General features: G+C 37.6%; 2 protein-coding genes across 2 annotated transcripts in view; one reads left to right on the top strand and one right to left on the bottom strand.

Moving 5' to 3' along the window:
- LOC149927037 (bromodomain adjacent to zinc finger domain protein 2B-like) overlaps window positions 1-21407 on the bottom strand; it is a 153074-nt gene that overhangs the window by 45130 nt on the left and 86537 nt on the right. The window lies entirely within an intron of this gene.
- Window positions 13624-15235, top strand: LOC149927040 (tubulin alpha-1 chain-like). The gene is made up of 3 exons (XM_090158118.1): window positions 13624-14204; window positions 14268-14795; window positions 14857-15235. Exons 1-3 carry the CDS (start codon window positions 13677-13679, stop codon window positions 15157-15159), a joined length of 1359 nt encoding a protein of 452 aa, XP_090014244.1. The 5' UTR covers window positions 13624-13676; the 3' UTR covers window positions 15160-15235.

The following is a 21407-nucleotide window of genomic DNA, read 5'->3' as shown; positions in this document are numbered from 1 at the left end:
CAGCGACCAGCGCGATCTCAGTAATTGGCCACACACGTAGGATCACTTTCCCAACTAAAACTAAATTGAATTTTACCGAAAATATAGTACCAAAAGCAAATAAATATTCGGGAACTAAATATAGCGTTACACCTTGTGGCCAGAGGTAGCCTAAATTCCAGCTTCTGTGGGGTGGCAGAGTGGTTAGCACTTTCGCCTCGCAGCAAGAGGAGCCGGGTTCAATCCCAGCTTGTGGCACTGGGTGAAAACTCGGAACAACTCCTTCCGCGTTGAGTTTGCAAGTTCTCTCCCCACTGGTTTAAGGGGTTTTCCCCCGAGTTCTTCGGTTCCCCTTCCATAAAAACTTGTTGAGGTTAACGGTAATAGTTATTGTAGGGAGCTGTTGGCTCGATCGCGTGGCATGCAGGGCTTGCCACCACCCTCCTACGCATTGTAACCCGGCCAAGTGAATTAAAGGCTTCAAAAGTCGCTTGACGACTTAGGCCTAAGGTGGTGCCTTGGGTATTAGCCTAGCTGATTATTATTATTATTATTATTATTATTCCCCCTTCGTTATTTTATCTCTCTCCGTACATCCATCTTCGGGATTAGCGAGTCCCCCTATTATACGAACAATTCACCGCGAACCCCCCAAAACCCTTTCTCTTTTTCCCACAGTTTCTTTTCCAACAAGTCCGAATTGAGGGTTGCCAATTATCTTATTCGGAGTATTTCTCCATTTTGTGTTATATTTTTAAAAATAGCTTTAAGTGAAGTGTGATACATGCCTGGCGTCTCGACGGCGCCAGGCTTGACATAATTGCAAACCTTGATTTATTGGGGACGCTACGGCTGACCCTTTGAGGTGTCCCGCTCGTGGGAACAGAAAAATTAAAAGTAGCGTGATAACGCTTTTCTGGCGATTGGTTGGGTCCGGCCACGACTTAAGGTCCGGCTCCTCTGATTGGAGTGAATGTGCGCGCCTCGTGAGCCACGTGACTTTGGCCACGAACAAAACCAGGGTGTTCGCTCCCTTTTGGTCAGATCTGGCTTGGTTCTCACCTTTATTCGATAAGGTCGAAGACTCTCTAAGTTATCCCGGGAACGGCCTTTGAAAATGCGAGGTTGCTGTGGCGGGAATCAGTGAAGCCGCGAGATTCTCGACCGCGAATGCGGGTACCGTTACGGTCTCGCGTAACTAGAGAAGTTCTCGGTCAGTAATGACAAAATAAAGCTTCGATTAGTTGTTCCCAATCAGGGGGAAGCTACCGCGTATATGTGTGCGTGATCATGAACAGCAAGAGGTGCGGTTAAGGACTCCGACCAACATGGACCGCCAATCCGGACCGTAAAAATAAGTATTGTGAGATAAGGAGGATGGCTGTGGCCATCAGGTGTTATGTAAATTTCATTCTTTCATAAGTGTCATATTGTTAAAAGTGTTTTATTTAGTTTGGTTACCTTGGTAATCTGTAGCGCTCAGTATGTGTTTAGTTATTGTAATTATTTTCTTGATTTTATTCTTTAATTAAATGTTAATTATTAATTTTGAATTTCGTGTAATGGCAACTCTCAATTTAATGTTTAAGCAAATATCCCCTAGACATCCCTTTTCAAACTCGCAGGAGGGAGGATCAAACGAGTTCACCATTGTAGGCTTGGTCGCTGGGTCTCCTTCAGGCTAGGAGGGCGACGCAAGGTTTAGAGTATAAAACCCCTACATTCGCCATTGAAAACGTAAATTATTATGTGACTAAAGACTAATAACTCTCGGCGAATTCCTCTTAGTCTTTGGAAATCGCCGAGTGATACAGCCAAGGCCCATTAAAAATTGAAATGCTTTCAAAAATGTAAATAACGCTTACTTTGTGTGAAAATATTTATGCATTATTATATCAGGAGATAAAAATAACTATTTTAAACATCAAACATTAGCTAGTTATTTTCGAATTTAAAACATGTGTTTTCGCTGATATGAAAGACTGAAACTAAACTACTAATACAGTCCTGGTGTTAACTAAAAAATGGAGCAGGGCGAATATCTCACAAGGTGTTTTAGCTACGATTTTGAGATTTTAGGATGTTATAGAGCGCTCAGGGGGTCACCCAGCTATGAAAATGTCAATGACCTTGAACCATGTCTTCAAGGTCGTTCGAAAATTAACTTGAGAACCGTAAGAGCTACGAAGTTGGTTCCAATTAGAAAGGTGTTCCCCATCACATTTTATGACTAACTAGCTTTGACTCGATCTGATTTGCGAAATAGGAAGTTGAGCAATCTTAGGCCAAAATCAAGAAGGTCGTTAAGTTGATAACGTGTTAAAGACGATGTTCAACTAATAACTTTAAAAGTACTCTTGTTAGAGTACTGAAACTTGTTAGACAATCTCAACGTGGTTGAGGGTCTTTAGTTTGAAAATTTCAGCTCCCAAAACTCGTCTTCCATGCGTTATCAACTTAACGACCTTCTTGATTTTGGCCTAACATTGCTCAACTTCCTATTTCGCAAATCAGATCGGGTCAAAGCTAATTAGTCATAAAATGAGACGGGGAACACTTTTCTAATTGGAACCAACTTCGTAACTCTTACGGTTCTCATTTTTGAACGACCTTGAAGACATGGTTCAAGGTCATTGAAATTTTCATAGTTGGTTGACCCCTGAGCGCTCTATAACAACCTAAAATTTCAAAATCGTAGCTAAAACTCATTTTGAGATATTCGCCCTGGTCCATTTTTTAGTTAACACCCTGTATAACTAACAAAGTTACTTTATCAACTTATATACAGGGTGATTCAATGGTCAGTACAGAAATTTCTGGTTATACAATAATATAATAAAAATTATTATTATATAATTATACAATAATATAATAAAAATTATTATAATATAATTATACAATAATATAATAAAAATTATTATAATATAATTATACAATAATATAATAAAAATTATTATTATATAATTATACAATAATATAATAAAAATTATTATTATATAATTATATAATTAATTATATAATTAATTATATAATAATTATTATTATATAATTATACAATAATATAATAAAAATTATTGTTATATAATTATATAATTAATTATATAATTAATTATATAATATAATGTAAATGTAATTGTAAATGTAAACGTAAACGTAATTGTGAACGTAATTGTAATTGTAAACGTAATTGTAAATGTAATTGTAAATGTAATTGTAAATGTAATTGTAAATGTAATTGTAAATGTAATTGTAAATGTAATTGTAAATGTAATTGTAAATGTAATATTTTTACCTATATGGTATACTTTCGTGCAATTATTTTATTTATAGTGCATGGAGGGATATTTCTTTAAAACTTTCTCTCAAGCATTATCTATAATAGACCAAATGACCTTGCCAAATACATGTTTTACGAAAATTAACCAAAGCCAGCTGCTCTATTTGAGAACATCGTAACGCGCAAAACTAAGAAATCTGTCCTAATCGAAATTATCTAACCTCTGTCAGTCAGGGCCGTCTTAAGGCATGGGCTAAATGGGCTACAGCCCAGGGCCCCCAGCACAGTTTCGGGGCCCCGGAAAGGCCAGCCATACAGCCTCTACTCTAGGGATAAGGGTTTAGTTGGTTAAATATTATTTATGCTCATTAAAAAATGTCTTTTAGTTACGTCTAAAGTAATTTTATTCATCGCCACATCGCGTATCATACGGTACCTACAATTTCTAAAACCTAACACTGTCAGTAAAAATCTTATTTTCGGTAGGCTTATGTTTTACTTTTGAAATTAAAAGTTTTGGTTTGATTATTGTGTAGTTGAATTTAGACAACGGACATACAAAGGTTTACCGTTGGGGATCGCAAACGTCTTAAGAAATTATTTAGCCCAGGGCCCCAAAGGGTCTTAAGACGGGCCTGCTGTCAGTGCCCAAAGAATCATTGCCACCAAGAACGTATATATGTATAAGAACGTTGAACGATCAAATTGGCGCCTGGTGCCATGATGCAATCGGTTACAGAATAACTCCGCGCGTTAAAGGTTAAAACCGTTTCTAGTTCAAGCGCGCGCTGCACGCGGATTTTAGGGCGGAGTTATTCTGAAACCGATTAAATTATGGCCCAAGCGATGCCTTTTGTTCAACCTAGGAGCAACAAACACAAGGAGAACGCAGCTAGCCTTTAAACACGCTAACGAAGGGTTGTGTACGAATTTCATTGGACGAGCGTCAAGAGCCTCTACGCTGAACGTTTTACGGGTGGGGGGGAGACAATTTCAGAATTTTCCCCTTCCGAAGGCAGCAGGCGCTAAAGCCTCTAAACAATGAAAAATGTACACAAGAAAACCACGACTTTTGACGGGTTGCGTTCCCCTAGTGTGGGGTGTTGTGTTTGTTGCTCCTAGGTTCAACCTTCTTATACATATACAGGGTGTCCACTATAAAATGAACCAGGGCGAATATCTCAAAATATGTTTTAGGTACGATTTGGAAATTTTCAAGTCGTATACAAGATGTAGGGGAAACCTACTGCGAAAATGTCGATGATCTTGAACCATGTTTTCAAGGTCCTCTAAAAACTAACTCGAGAACCGTAAGTGTTAGAAAGTTGGTTCCAATTAGAAACGTGTTCCACGTGACTTTTTAAGTACAAATAGCTTTGACCTCATCGGATTTGACCAATAGGAAGCCGAGAAATGCTAGATGAAAAACAAGAAGGTCGTTAAGTTGATAAAGTGTCGAAAGCAAGGTTCGGGAGCTGATAACTCTAAAGATACTCGTGTTAGAGTACTGAAATTTGCTACACATCCTCATCAGGATTGACGGTCTTTAGTTTAAGAATTTCAATGACCTTGAACCATGTCTTCAAGGTCATCTAAAAACTAACTAGAGAACCGTAAGTGTTAGAAAGTTGGTTCCAAATAGAAAAGTGTTCCACGTCACATTATAGGTCTAATTAGCTATGGTTCGATCGAATTTGACCAATAGGAAGTTAATGTCATTTTAGTGACGCTTTGTCAATCTTCCAAACCGGATAAAATATTAAACGCAAAAACTATAAAATAAAATTTAGTTGAAATGGCATATTCTTTAATGGTTTTGTACGCTATATCCACATGTGACACCACCTAGGATTTTTTTAAGGCAGGTATAATCGGCTCTGAAAACTGTGAAGGACGAAATAGAATTAAGGAAGAAACTTAACATTTTACGAGCAACGGGGCTTCAAAGATAATAATCAGCTAGTCTAATACCCAAGGCACCACCTTTGGCCTAAGTCATCAAGCGACTTTTAAAGCCATTAATTCAGGTGGCCGGGTTACAATGCGTAGGAGGGTGGTGACCAACCCTTCATGTCACACGAGCCAACAGCTCCCTACACTGACTATTACCGTTAACATCAACAAGTTTTTATGGAAGGGGAAACCGAAGAGCTCGAGGGAAAACCCCTTAAGATCAAATTGCAGAAGCAAAAGAAGCTTTTATATTGGCTCTGTAATGACAAAATCAAATGAAATCGCTAGATGAAGCGAGATACTGTGACGATTTTATGTTTGGGGTCCAATAATTCCACCCCAGCCAACCCAGTCAATACCGCCAGCAAAATAATTAAATAAATATTAAAAATGGCCTAACGAATTACACACTCTGATTAGCTATGACGGTTAATTGTAGACCTTAAATATGATTAAAGATGACAACGGATTCAGATAAATCAATGAACACTTTTATTAAAGGAATACTTCTATTATGAACTAATGATTACACACTAAAATTAATACTATTACTAATTCTAATTAAACAATTCTAACTACACTCTGGCTCGTTTATGGATTAAAAGGGGATTATCGCGAATGGTACCAATTAAACACTGCGCAACGCTCTATAGCACTTTTGTTAGTTCACTATTTTAGCAACGAATGCTCTATTTTTGAACTCTATTGGCTTTAGTGTCGGCGTTAAGTTAATGCGTTAGCATAAGTTACTCACGAAGAGCAGTGGCTCCAGGGCGGCGGAGCTTGACGGGTGGACGGTCACTGCGGCGGTCCTCAATGCGAGGTGGCTGGCGATACGAGTGCAGGGCTCGCCACCACCCTCCTACGCATTGTAACCCGGCCACCAGAATCAATGGCTTCAAAAGTCGCTTGATGACTTAGGCCTAGGGTGGTGCCTTGGGTATTAGCCTAGCTGACTATTAGCCTAGCCTAGCTCCCGCGATGAGCTTGGCGAAGGCACTCCGGTATTTCGGCTGGGCACTACGGTCATCGTACGTTCATAGCTTCGAACTCATCCTGACGGCTACTCTGCAACTCTTTTTCAAACGGTTTTAGCAAGGATTCTATAAATATAGAATCCTTGGTTTTAGGCTGCGACAATATTTTCGCTTTTCGATCGTGACCGATGGCTTTCGAGTCCGATTCTTACTATCCCTCTTTCGCTCGTGACCCCGGCTTACATACCAAGGGGGAGCGGTCTCGTTTCCGGGCGTTTCACAATCGCGGTCAAGAGGTTCCAAAATATTGAACTTTGTAATACGCGCATCAATTTCCGGTTTCTACAGTACGCTTTCCTCCGGGGCAAAACTAAACATTCGAGCCAGTGACGTCAATGGGGAATACAATGCTATCGAGCCCGAGCTACATTTCTTAAACATTACTTAGCGAAACATAAACAATTTAATAAAACCATTTATTTACATCTATAAAATATATTTGGCAAAACCTGAGCTGACCGGGCCGGGTATTGGGCCCTTATCTTTTTTCAAATATTATACAAGTGGTGGCGTTCAACGCGCCCAATTTATTTGTCACAGTTCTTCTCCTACAACCTAATTTTAGCCACGCAGTCTTTATCTGCAAAGTTTTCTTACGCAGACAGTGCTAGACAACATTTCATGAGGGTATATTTGCAGGTGAATCAATGTTCATTTATAAACACGCGAAAACCACAAGCTAATCGTCAGTTATTCTTAGGTACAACAGTGGCTTGGAAAAGACTTAATGCTAACAGAATTAGCATGGGAGATATCTAGCGATTGTCTTCGTCCAATTCGTTTTTTAAAACCATGCGCTCCTGACGACCTCTTGGAAATCATTAGTTGCGAATGCAAAGCGGGATGTACAGGAAGATGTTCTTGTAAAACTGCAGGCCTGTACTGTTCAGCGGTATGCTATCATTGCAGAGGAAATACGTGCAGCAACGTGGTGAAAATATTTTCGATAATCCCAGAAAAATCTAATAGTGTGAAGAGCGACAATAATAATAACAAATAAATAATATTGCGTTACGGTATACCTTCGAGTTCTTCGGTTTAGCCTTTCCATCATAACGTGTTGAATTCAACAGTAATAGTGAGTGTAAGGAGCTGTTGGCTACTAAAAAGCATAACAGCATACTTTGCATAACAGTTAACTAAAATAGGCTAAGTTATGAAATGCGATCCAATTTGTTTTTCATGTGGTGTTTTCAATATTTACCCACTATAGATTATTTCTATTAATTAAAAATTAAGTTTAACTTGTAATAGGGTTTATTTTTATTACAGCCAATAGGTTATAGGAAAAATCCAAATCGCATAATTACGGCGAGAAATCGCTTACCAAAACAAGCCGTCGCACAGTGGGGCAAACTGAGCCCAAACCTGGCCAAAAGTAAAAAATAAATAAATCACGCGTATGAATTTTATTTTAATTTATAATATTTGTTTATAAACCACCGCACAATTTACCGGTGTTAGATTTTTTACTGCTTAATTTTATTCTCCACCAGGCTCCTTAGAAGTAGCAGATTTGTTTTAGAAATTTTAAGTAGGAGTTTTTGCATAGTTTTTGGTATACATTCAGGCTTGATTTAAAAGGTAAAGATATTTTTTTTGCAGTCTTTGGTTTTGGAAATATCAATACCAAGTAGATATCGATATTTTAGAATTATGAAACTATTATACTAAGCCACGTAGTTCAAATAGTGGGAATTCTGGAAAACGACGTTAGACGTCTTTAACTAATATATTCCTTTTAGAATATATATTATTATTATTATTATTAAGTTACAATTATTGATTTAAGTTCATGAATGTTCATTATTTATCACAATATCGATTAAAAATTTTGCCAATATTTGCCTAATTTATATTTTTTTGTACAGATTTTCAATAGATATATGAAATTTAAAAGGGTGTCCAATTTAAAAACGATCCATGGCGATAACATCAAAACCGTTTACTGTACTAATTTAAAAATTTTGTGGCACTTAACATGTGGCGGGGAACAATTAAAAATTATAACATTGATGACCTTGAACCGTTTCTTCTAGCTCATTGAAATATTATCTCGAGAACCGTTAGATTTAGAAACTTCGTTCCAATTAGAAAGGTGTTATATATCATATTTAATGTCGGAATAACTTTAGCCCGAATTCATTTGATCAATTGAAAGCCGAAAAATTTCACACTTAAAACCAGTTGGTCATCAAGTAAATAATGCTAAACTGGCTACAGGAAAGTTATTATGATTCGGACATAACATATGTTCTGTTCACGAATATTCTATTTATTCAAATTTATGTTGAGGACCATAATGGATATTCAAAAAAAATCCCATTAGAAAAGTGTTCTTCGCCACATTTTATACTAAATGGGCTTTGATATGATTCAATTTGTAAAAAAGAAAGCCAAGTAATCGAAAATTTATTTTATTTACAGTTCGTCGATTCAACTTAAAACTATGCTCAGTCAATGGGAGAATTTCTTTTACGTAATTTTTGGATTTATTAAATTTTTATTGTAAACAGACAGTTTAGCATTGTTTACATGATGACCAAATTGTTTTCCGTCTTTCAATTGATCAAATGAATTCGGGCTAAAGGTATTCAGACATTAAATATGATGAGGAACAACTTTCTAATTGGAACGAAGTTTGTAAATCAAACGATTCTCGAGATGATTTTCAATGACCTTGAAGACATGTTTCAAGGTCATCGATGTTATCATTTTTAAGTGTCACAAAAATTTGAAATTAGTACAGGAAACGGTTTGGGCTCAGTTTGCCCCACTGTGCGTCGCGTGGAACTCGTTTCGATACGAAATGCGTTTAAATTTTATTTTCAAGTGGTGTTTTCAATATATACTCATTATAGATTATTTTAATTGATTAAAAATTAAATTAACCCACCTTGTATTAGGTTTTATTTTTATTCCCGCGAAAGTTATTTCGTATCGTTTTCCAAGGCTAGGGGGAATTTTCGAAATCGCATACCAATAAGCCGTCGCGTGGAATTCGTTTCGAAGTGATTCCATACACCTGGCATGAATGCACAACGAATACTTTTTCTATACGCAACATAGTTCGTGCATACACATGGTATACTTCGTGCATACACATGGCATACTTCGTATACGTACATAGAATACTTCGGATATGCACATGGCATACTTCGTGCATGAGTAATACCACGTGAAAAACCAATTGAAACGCATTTTGAATATTAATTTGCTTCTAGCTTGGCTAACTGGTATGCTCGGTATGCGAAGTATGCCGGTATGCTTTGATCGAATACAAAGTAAAGTTTATAGTTCGTACCATAATTATTATCCTAGATTGTAGAAATACAAATTTTAAATTTCGCGCTTGAAGTTATCATAATAGATGGCAGCATGGCGCTGTTGTTTTGTTTGAAAATCAATAACGCTCCTTTCTCTCTTATGTAAGACCACGGGCAACTTTGATCTCTGGCGCTACAGCGGCCAATCCATTCGTCAAAATTCCGTAAGCAAGGATTATTAAGCAAATATTAATTGAACAGGGTGTGCAAAGTAGGGAAGTCACTTCTGGGACAAACAGCCAACGCTTGCAGAACAGAATCAAGATAGTTAAGGGCGTTTATGCTCGTTTGCTTGTATTGATGAATCTCAAATATTTTACCGAAGATGCAGACGAGGGGTAAGACACTCTGCGAACTCGGTGTACACTGCCGTACCTTTAACAGTGCTAAATGCACGAACTCTGAGACTGTCTTACCCCTCGGATGCAGACGAGTGAGATTGGACTATAGTTCGAAGAATCGGCGCGGAATCCTTTCTTGAATATTGGACAAATTACAGACCCTTTCCAGAGCTTTGGATATTTTCCAGTTTTTTAGGAGAGATTGAAAATACTTGTCAAAATTGGAGTAAATATATTAGCGGGTATATTCCCATTCGATCGAAATCCCATTCGACCGAATTTAATATGTTTCCGAAATATAGCCCAAAAGGCGGATTCGGTTCATTGGGACCTTTTGTTTTGTTTTTTACTTCTGCCCCGAGATATAGCAGGGTACGCAAAAAACGTTATACCTAAACAAAATTGCTACAGTAAGGTTAGGTTAGGTTAGGTTAGGTTAGGTTAGTATCTCACTTCCCTAGGGTGGCGCGCTTTTATAAATATATTTATGCTTTGAACTTTTTATTTATATCAAGAATACAATAATTCGAACAATTTCATTTTTTAATGTGGAATTTGATGTACTATAAAAAAATAGTATAAACGTGCAAAATTGGGCTGTAAACCGCACAATTGGGGTATTTTCGATCTATTGGGACTCGATGTTAAATCGTTTTCGAACGAATGGGATTTCGGTCGAATGGGACCAAAGCATATTAGCGCATCCTTTTACTATAAATGTTGGTATAGAGTCAATTCCGGTAGATTTCTTATTTTTTTACATCTTCTTCCTTTACTAGAATATTTGAAAATGGGATATGTTTATCATATGAAATTTCTTGATATTGTGATGGCTCAGTGTATTTATGGAATTTCTTTTTAAATTCTTCGGCTACATCATTCGAGCGGGAAATGAATATTCCATTGTCTTCCAGTACGATATCACCATCTTTCCCCTGTTAGCATAAGTCCATAGCGAGCGTGGATCCGACTTCAATTTATTTGTAATTACTTCTTTCGTTTTCAGTTCGATCTCTGGCTAGTAGGGTTTTTACTTTGTGTCTAAGGTCTTTATATGTATTTAAATCATTAGTATTTTTCGTTCTCATGAATTTTCGATGAAAATAACGCTTTCTTCGGAGACATGTCTTAAGATCAAATGAAAACCATTTAGGGTGTCTCGAATTGAAGGGACAATTCGTAGTGCTTGGAATATATTGATTTATTGCAGCTTGCACGTGATTTGTAAGAAATGTAACAGCAATATCGATATCATTTGCTTCATGTAGTGGTTAGATAGCACTAAGTCTAGGACATTCCCCTTAATATTACTAAAAGTGTTATGCTGAATTAAATGGTTGCTGGAGACGAATTCGGTTACCCTTATCGCTTTAGGCTTAACTGACGACAGACAAGCACTGCACTCAAGTGTAGACCAGTCAATTCCTGGTAGATTGAAGTCTCCAAGTAGGACACAATGATGTTTATACGTTTCCAAAGTCATATATACATATATATACATAGATATACATATATATACATAGATATACATATATATATACATAGATATACATATATATACATAGATATACATATATATATACATAGATATACATATATATACATAGATATACATATATATATACATAGATATACATATATACATATGTATATACCTATATATACATAGATATACATATAAATATACATAGATATACATATATATATACATAGATATACATATATATATACATAGATATACATATATATATACATAGATATACATATATATATACATAGATATACATATATATATACATAGATATACATATATATATACATAGATATACATATATATATACATAGATATACATATATATATACATTGATATATATATATACATACATAGATATACATATATATATACATTGATATATATATATACATATGTATATACCTATATATACATATATATACATATACATATATATACATATACATATATATACATATACATATATATACACATATATACATATATATACATATATATACATAGATATACATAGATATACATATATCCATATATATACATAGATATACATATATATATACACCCATATACATATACATATATATACATATATATACATATATATACATAGATATACATAGATATACATATATCCATATATATACATAGATATACATATATATACACCCATATACATATACATAGATATACATATATATACACCCATATACATATACATAGATATACATATATATACACCCATATACATATACATAGATATACATATATATACACCCATATACATATATATATATATATATATATATATTTATATATATTTATATACTTATATGTATATATACATATATACATATATACATATATACATATATTTGTCACTATTGTCTTCCCTATTTCCAAAACCAGGTATCTAAAAAAATTCGGTTTGAGTAAAAATAATGACAATTAACGCGTTCGCGTTTCGCTACCTTATTTCTAAAACCAGGTATGTAATGATCATTTATTTTAAAAACGGTTCTATCACGATACCCATTGGGGACTGTCATTTTGGGCCCTCGATTTCTCGGCAACCGCTGGGTCCACCAATATAAAAGATACGTCCATTAATGGGTGATTAAATTTTATCTTGATCGCGATACCCATGGGGGCCCTCGGGGCCATTAAATTTGAGAAATTGATTTCTTGGAAACCGCTGAGACCACATTACGATACGTCGATTCATGATGTATAAAATTTTATCTCGATAGCGATGCCCATTGGGGACCTTGGCGACCCATATATTTGGCCGATGTGGAACTAACAATACGGCTGGGCCAAATGGTTGCATAATAGAGTATGTTCCGAGTAATGCGCTTGCCTATCGTTTAATATAATACACATTTTTTATAAACTTAGTAGCTTTAATACCCGGGGTCTTAGTTTTAATGAATTAGATCTGATTTGTACGTAAGAAAGGTAAATGCAACAAGCGTAGCAAAAACGCATCACGTGTAACAAAAACGTAACACACGTAACACGCGTAGCAAAAAGTCCAGAACTACTTAAAAATCCCAACTAAACCTCCTCTTCTACGAAGTCCCTTTCTTTGACACTAACTCCCCTTCTACGAATTTCACACTAACCCGTTCAAAAAGTTTAAAGGTCGGGACGGCCGCGAGGAACTCAAATGAGGAGATAAGGGATGCAAAGGGGTTGAAGTCGAGAAAAAAAATTAAAAGCCGAGACCAGCGGGAATAATAGATATGGGAAGCAAAGAGGCGAAAGTCCATTAAAATAAAATTTAATTAAGAGTAAATTTGAATAAGAATAATTACCATGTCAGGTATTTGGAATTAGGCGCGTTTAGCTGGAAATCAGGCCCTGAACATTGAGTTAAAATTTCAAAGCTCTAGAACTAACCGTTCTCGAGTTCTTAGCAACATGACATACAAATAAATAAAAGGACAAATTTTAAGACTTATAGTTATAGAATCTGATATTATCGACTTATAAATGCCAACTTTCTACCGACTTTGATACCGTAGCCTTTATTTTACCAGTTTCCCGCTCAGATATGTAAAATTTTTAGACCGTCGATTGTTTTATCTTAAATAATAAATGATAAAACGTACATTTTACGCATTTTAGGTTTTTTATGCAGTATATAAGATTTGACTCTTAATATGTGTCCTCAGAGTCAAAGTAAGCGTTATACGTAATCATCGAGTCGCAGTTTCAACTAAGCAATCATGAGAGAATGTATAAGTATTCACGTCGGACAAGCTGGAGTACAATTGGGAAACTCGTGCTGGGAGCTGTACTGTTTGGAACACGGCGTCAACAAAGACGGCACCCTGATGGAAAATCGTTCCGCGACGAAAGACCAGGACTGGCCAACCACGTTCTTCAGCGAGAGCAGTTCTAGGAAATTCGTCCCACGGGCCTTGTTGGTGGACTTGGAACCATCCGTCGTAGACCAAGTGCGTAATGGACCCTATGGTAAACTTTATCACCCGGAGCAACTCATCACGGGCAAAGAGGATTCCGCTAACAACTACGCCAGGGGACACTACACCGTTGGGAAAGAGTACTCCGATCTGGTTTCGGATAAGGCTCGGAAACTCGCGGAGCAGTGCGACAGCTTACAAGGGTTTCTGATATTTCGAAGTTTCGGTGGTGGTACTGGTTCCGGGTTTGCGTCCTTGCTCATGGAGAGGTTATCCGTGGAGTATGGCAAAGTGGAGAAATTGGAATTCGCCATTTACCCTTCTCCGGAGGTAAACATTAACCAGTACCAAAATTACTTCATTCATCAATAATCGTAACCGATCCTTTTTCAGGTATCAACGGCGGTAGTCGAGCCGTACAACTCGATTTTAACAACGCACACGACTCTGGAACATTCAAGCTGTACCTTCATCGTCGATAATCAAGCCATCTTCGACATTTGCACCAGGAACCTGCAGATTGAGAGACCGGACTACACGAGCCTAAATCAACTCGTTGCCCAAGTTATGTCGTCCATCACGGCGTCTCTGAGATTTGACGGCGCTCTTAACGTGGACCTCTCCGAATTCCAAACCAACTTGGTCCCTTATCCCCGTATTCACTTCCCGCTCGTGACTTACGCTCCGATCGTCTCGCGCGATAAAGCTTACCACGAACAATTTTCCGTCATGGATCTTACCCGCGCCTGTTTCGATCCTAACAACCAAATGGTGCAATGCGATCCGCGGAAAGGAAAATATATGGCCTGCTGTCTCCTCTACCGTGGCGACGTCGTGCCCAAAGACGTGAACAATGCAATCACCCAGATCAAGACTAACCGATCTATTCAATTCGTTGATTGGTGTCCTACTGGCTTTAAGGTACGTTAGTGTATTGGTAAACATTCTTACTTCGTTTTGCGTTAACAACTATTATGTCCAGGTTGGAATCAACAACCAACCACCAATCGTGATTCCGGGAGGTAACACGGCCGAGGTGAAGAGGGCCGCTTGCATGTTGGACAACACCACTTCGATTGCGGAGGCGTTCGCCAGCCTCAACCACAAATTCGACCTGATGTACTCGAAGCGAGCCTTCGTGCATTGGTACGTGGGCGAAGGGATGGAGGAAGGGGAGTTCTCGGAAGCCCGCGAAGATCTGGCTGCTTTGGAGAAGGATTACGAGGAGGTGGGCAACGATTGCTTGGATGACGAAGGAGAAGAGGATGAAAACGACGAGTATTAAACCAACGCCAGTTATTCCGTTATGTTTCATTATTTAAGTTATACAATTCAATAAAGTTTAATTTTTAATATTTGAAGTGTGCTGTTATTTTTAGTCGTTATATTCCATATTAATACAACATAATAACTAGTCGAGCTATCTTCAAAGGAGATTATTACTTAGGGTTTTTAAGGCGAAACGAGATTTGTAACGTAGATCATCTAGTTGCTAAAAAGTTCAATTTAAAATTACTTTAATTTGGGTCATTGGAAAGGATTGATTTATATATACAAGCATAGGAAAGTTCGCCGAAATTGGCTTTAGGGTTAATTACTTAATCAGTGAACACCGTTGGAACCAAGGTTTGGGAGTTAATCAAGATTGACGTCATAGGATATCATTGGTTTGCTACAAGAGCAAAGAATTCTAAGTAGTCACTGTCCACCTCAACATTCTAATGAAAAACTCATTGTGAAGTTATATTTTAATAACTTTGTTTAATAGTAGCCTAACGTGTACAATTCGGAAGCAAATCATTGATTCGTTGGGATTCGTCCTCCACTTCGTTCGTGTTTGATGTCGCCAGCAAATCGGAGCCAATCCTGATGACGTTCTTTCGCAATTCGACCCGCAATAAAATTATTTTGCTATTCAAGGTACCACACATGAAAATAATCGAATGAGGGTTATTTATTTTCCGTAGAACTCTATGGGTATACGGGACCCAACTTTGGGCAAGACTACGTAGGGGTAGCAGCTGCAGCCTGAAAGAGAGATCAGATATTTCTACATCCGCCTGTTAGTATTTGTTGAGGTTATTGAAATGAAATTAGGACAATACTGCCACGACAATACTGCGAGGACAATTCCCCTAAGGCTCAGGAATGAAAGACCTGGGCATATATTTCGATCAAAAACTATTATTTAACCTACGTATTACTAATTTAAAACTAGACTGCACTCGTAAACTGTACGCCATACTAAAAAATTGCAAACAATTTAAGATCACCCAGAATCTTTACGATGTTATATAAATCGCTAATCAAATCGAAAGTAGAATACTGTTGTCAAGTTTATAGTGGCTGCAGTCTGTACATAAAAATAACATTGAAGGCATACAGAAGAAATTTGCTAAATTGTACTCCCAAAACTTTAAACCTGTAGATAACTATAGATACAAAACCATAATTGAAAAAAGGAAATTACCATCTCTGCACAATAGAATTAAACTTCGTGAAATAATGTTCTTATACAAACTAATTAATAATGGTATAGACTGCAGCGAACTATTACAAAGTATTAACATAAGAGTACCAAACTCTAACACTCGCTTAAAAGATACCTTCTATGTCTCTGATCCTAAAAATACTAATCCGATTAAAAGAATACAAAAACTTATAACACTTTAACCAACAAAGAAAACTTAGATGTTATTATACACATTTATTTTCTTGTAATTTATATATCTAAGCTTGTATTAATAATCCAAGATGTAACATTTCATTAAAGGCAAGGTGATAAATTATTCTCTTTGGAACAAAATTAGTTTTGAGAGTTTGTGCCTGATATGGCTGTTATGTATTAGTTATTAGTTTAATCAATTATACAAAGATGGCGATTAAAAATTAACGTACTAAGAGCCCGAGCTCGAGACTGATTTTGGTAGTTTTCACATCCGAGGTGAGGCCGAGCCCGAGACCGATTTGAATACTGAGCTGCCTGACCACCTCCGACTTCCAGGTGTGCAGGAATCGAGATCAAAAACACTAATTGGGCTATTTAATAAATAAATTGTGTGATGAGACATAGAGCTCGAGCTTGAGCCTTTAGTAGTTTTAAAGTATAGTGAGACCGAGCTCGAGGCCACCATTTTATTTTTAAGTAACTATAGTGAGCCTGAGCCCGAGATCACGTGTCGAATTAAAGTTGTTGCGAGCCCGATCCTGAGCCCGAGACCACCCGTTGATTTGTAAATATAGTGAGTCCGAGCTCGAGATGGTTTGTAAATTTTAAATCTACTGAACTTGAGACCTCACATCGGCGGGAAAATTTATATTGCGAGCTCGAGCCCGAGACCCGGCCAATAATTGGTGAGACCAAGGTGAGCCCGAGACCATCCGTAAGCTCATATACGAATTCAGTGAGACGAGTTCGAGCCCAGCTCTTCGCGTTGACGTATGACAGCGGCAGCCGACATTCCACCAATAAAACATTTTGAAACGGGAACAAATCCAAGCGAATCATGGCGAAATGAATCTGAAAAGCGAAAAACTGCATTATTTCGTCACGCATGTGGTTGGGAATTAAAGAAGTTATATCGTACACTCAATCTGCAACCATTGCAAGGCGCAAATGAAGTGACCTTGAAACAGATTCTAGATGAATCTGACCATCGAGAAATAACCCTCAGAAGGAGTTGTAAGGCAAGCGTACAAATGTTGGCCCGTTTTCGTCTAGCTATTCGAACAGCGCGCCATCTAGCACTCTTCTCTGGAGTTGTAAATTCACCACATAAATATGGTAGCGAGCGTTTTTAGAGTAAGCGAGGTTTCATTGATAAATGGTAAATACATTTTAATGATTTTTCAGCTAGAACTATTATAAAACAATGTTAGCATACATACTTATTTATTAAGTGAGATGGTTAAAAATTAAATGTAACTTCATTGATAAGTTTTTTAAAGTTTAAGTTAAATAAATAATTTTTAACTTTTAAGCCTTTGCTGAAGTTATTTATAATGTGCAGATATTTTTGAAACCCAATTTCAAAGAATAATTATTAAATCTGTTGAGAAGATAAATGACATTTCAAGCAGACCTTCAGATACTAAAACATACGAAGTTATAAGTTTAAAAACATCCGCAGGATTTTTTGCTGAATAAAGTAATGTCAAATTAACCCGACGTCGGTAGGCAGCCATATTGTCCTAAATTTTCATTTCCGCTAAATATCGGAAGGTAGCGCTACGTTAGTTACGGGTGACAGTTCTAGGGAAAATTCTCTATACGAACTTTTGCTTGCCTTACTAGTCCTTCTGGGTGTTATTTGCCATGATCTGACTTGCAGTTTTGGGAGTACTAAAGTGAGATTTTTGCGTCCTTTGTATTTTTGGAAATTAGACAGCTAGCAGATGAACGTTTTCAAGATTTTTAGTCGAGACTAAAGCAAGCTGTGACCGATTGCAAGTATGTAGACTCCGATCGTATGCTTCGAGATAAAATAGTTCAAGGCATACAGGACAAGCCTTTGGAAGAAAGACTCATCAGGGAAACCAGCCGAAGAGCAAAAACTCTACAAGAAGTTATTGGTGATTGCCAAGAAGCTGAGCAATCCAAAGCGCAGACGAATGAGTCCAAACTTGAAGTTAACGCTATATCAAGGAAAGACAGGAATCAAAAAGTAGTGACGAATGTCGACGAGCGGCAAAACCTCCAATTGAATGTAGATTTTGTGGGCGAAAACACGCCAGAGAAAAATGCCCAGCCTATGGTAAAACGTGCGATAATTGTGGATATAAAAATCACTTTTCGCGGGTATGTAAAACCGGGAAAAAGGAAAAGAGAAAGGCCAGAAAAAAAAAGTCAATGACATAGAGCAAGAAGATGATGAACATGTTACTTGGGCGCTCTAACTGTAAAGTCAAAAGTCAATATCATCAATACTGAAGATAGTGAAGAGTAAGATTGGTTTGAAACCATCAAAATGAATGCACATGACGTAACTGTAAAATTGGACGCAGGAACACAGGTCAGTTTACTACCAGTAAGAATCGTTAAGTCATGGAAAATCCAACCTGTAATCACTACAACGAAAATCAAAGTATTTAATTATAATGACCAAGAAGTACCACTGGTAGGAGTGGGGTGGCGGAGTGGTTAGCACTTTCGCCTCGCAGCAAGAGGAGCCGGGTTCGATCACAGCTTGTGGCACTGGGTGAAAACTCGGAACTACTCCTTCTGCGTTGAGTTTGCAAGTTCTCTCCCCACTGAATTAAGGGGTTTTCCCCCGAGATCTTCGGTTTCCCCTTCCATAAAAACTTGTTGAGGTTAACGGTAATAGTTAGTGTAGGGAGCTGTTGGCTCGAACGCGTGGCATGCAGGGCTTGCCACCACCCTCCTACGCATTGTAACCCGGCCACTTGAATTAATGGCTTCAAAAGTCGCTTGACGACTTAGGCCTAAGGTGGTGCCTTGGGTATTAGCCTAGCTGATTATTATTATTATTATTATTAGTATGCACATTTACGTGTGAACCTGACATCACAGGAGAAAAAGCGAACTGCAAATTCTATATAACCTCACCTGGAGCATCAAGAACCACCCCCGAACGAAAATTCAATTCCATCAGATTCGGACGATGAGTCATCGTCAACCGCAACATCGAGCAGAAATTCAGAATTTCAAAGCATGTCAAATTCTGAAGATCTTGAAACTGAACAGTCGTCGTCGTCTGAAACTGATAATAGTACAGACGAGCCGATGGAGCCCGACAACGGAAAAAGAACAAGAAGTGGTAGACTAATAAAGAAGCCGAAACACTTTTTTTTTGTGAATATCAAACTCGGCATCGGGTCTTAAGGAACCCTTTGATGCCCACTAACTATATTGGGACCAAACCATCAACTTACTAAGCTTTGTGATCTAGATTACTGTTGGCAATCTTAGACAGAAGTATTGCGAGCATACGCAGGAGCGGAAGACGCGGCCGGGGAGGGAGAGCGTTATATGCGAGCACATATGCCAAGGAACGGTCAGCGGGCGGCAGGCGACGCTGCAGCGCGCCCCTGAGGGCGGAAAATTGGGGACAATGAAACATACAGGTCACCGAGGACAGCACATTCCCTACAGAGAGGAGTGGGCGACCTTTGGAACCGGAACAGCACAGTCGGGGTGGGGAAACGGTCAATCAGTGCTAAAACCAGTGAACGTTCCATGGAACGTCGAAGGCGCAAGTTCCAGCCGAAACACTTTAAAGATTTTGTTTAAATTTAACTATATCCTTAAAAAAGGGCATGTTATGTATTAAACATTAGTTTAATCATTTATATATATTTTTATGTTATGCAGTGACTTCATGAAATGCAGTTGTCAATTAATTCTTTGTATATTCTAACTCGTAAGTTATCATAGATTAACGTTAGAATAGATTATAACAATGGCTTGGCCTTTCAATTGCAGATTTTTACCTTTTGCTAATATGTGGAGTCAGACCCCCTTAGGGCCTACCTTCGACTGTACATAGTTGTCACCCCGTTCTCGACCCCCTTAACATTCACATAGTTCGCCCCCCTTGACGAATTTCTGGCTAAGCCACTGTAGCGAACGCGCTCCCACAACACATAATTTCACAAATGGATGGAAAATTCAATTTCCGTATGGTGTTTTAATAAAAGCCGAGAGCTGCGTGTTACTTAATCCGAAATAAAACTTTCTCAGTACAACAAAAAATTACTTTTAATCTAAGCAAAAAAAAGGGTCTTTGATGAGTTAAAACAATTTCTTAAAACGTTAAAAACTAAATATTCAAAAGAGTTCAGTAACTGGTTACTGGTTAGACAAATCGTTTCCGCCGCATTTTCTTCGATGCATACAAGTCCACTGTCTTTTCAAGAAAATCTTCAGTTGGAACCTCAATGTTTATCAGCATACAATGCATCAGGGTTTCAGGTACCATTCTGTTTCTAGATTTATTCAGTACTCTATGTGTTATTATCTAACTGTTATTTATTTATTTTAATATTATAAATTACGAGGCATTGTAAACATGAAACGTTCTATTTAATGTCCAAAAAACGTCTGCCTTACTTCGGCAAGTGGCGCCTCTATTGAGCGCGTCATACATTGAAGCGCGCCAAATTCAAACTGATTATACATCTCCCCTCTTAAATTGAAACTGCGGATTTATTACATTTTAATAATAACCAAAAACTTTTGTTTTAAATCGCGTCATTTTAATATCAGAATTTATTTAAAGATTTAGTTTCTTGGGTGTACGAACAACTCTACCACTCCTTGTAGTTTTTGGTAACTCTTGTTGGTCTTCCGCATTTACAGGATCTCGCTGTTCCGGTCTTAGGGGTTCCTCGCAATCGCGCGTCGTGTTCCTCTATGGTGTCCGCGTAGACGAGGAAATCATCCAAATTAATTTGAACTTCGTCGAGGCCTTCCAGTATTTGCGACATTCTCTTTTGGACAAATTCTGGCGCGGCGTTTATCCCAAACGGAAGACGTTTGTATTTGTACCGTCCAAATGGAGTTATAAACGTTGT

This window comes from Leiobunum rupestre, chromosome 9 (assembly GCF_980474605.1).
Source record: "Leiobunum rupestre chromosome 9, qqLeiRupe1.1.hap1, whole genome shotgun sequence".
Taxonomy (NCBI): domain Eukaryota; kingdom Metazoa; phylum Arthropoda; class Arachnida; order Opiliones; family Sclerosomatidae; genus Leiobunum; species Leiobunum rupestre.
The sequence above is the reverse complement of the archived record's forward strand: the minus strand, read 5'-3'. Positions and strand labels throughout refer to the sequence as shown.

What these genes read in the sequence shown, in the direction of transcription:
- LOC149927040 (XM_090158118.1), top strand. Translation starts at nt 13,677, where the DNA reads ATGAGAGAATGTATAAGTATTCACGTCGGACAAGCTGGAGTACAATTG. An exon ending in CCATTTACCCTTCTCCGGAG is followed by an intron (nt 14,205 to 14,267) that starts GTAAACATTAAC and finishes ATCCTTTTTCAG; the next exon opens with GTATCAACGGCGGTAGTCGA. An exon ending in GGTGTCCTACTGGCTTTAAG is followed by an intron (nt 14,796 to 14,856) that starts GTACGTTAGTGT and finishes TATTATGTCCAG; the next exon opens with GTTGGAATCAACAACCAACC.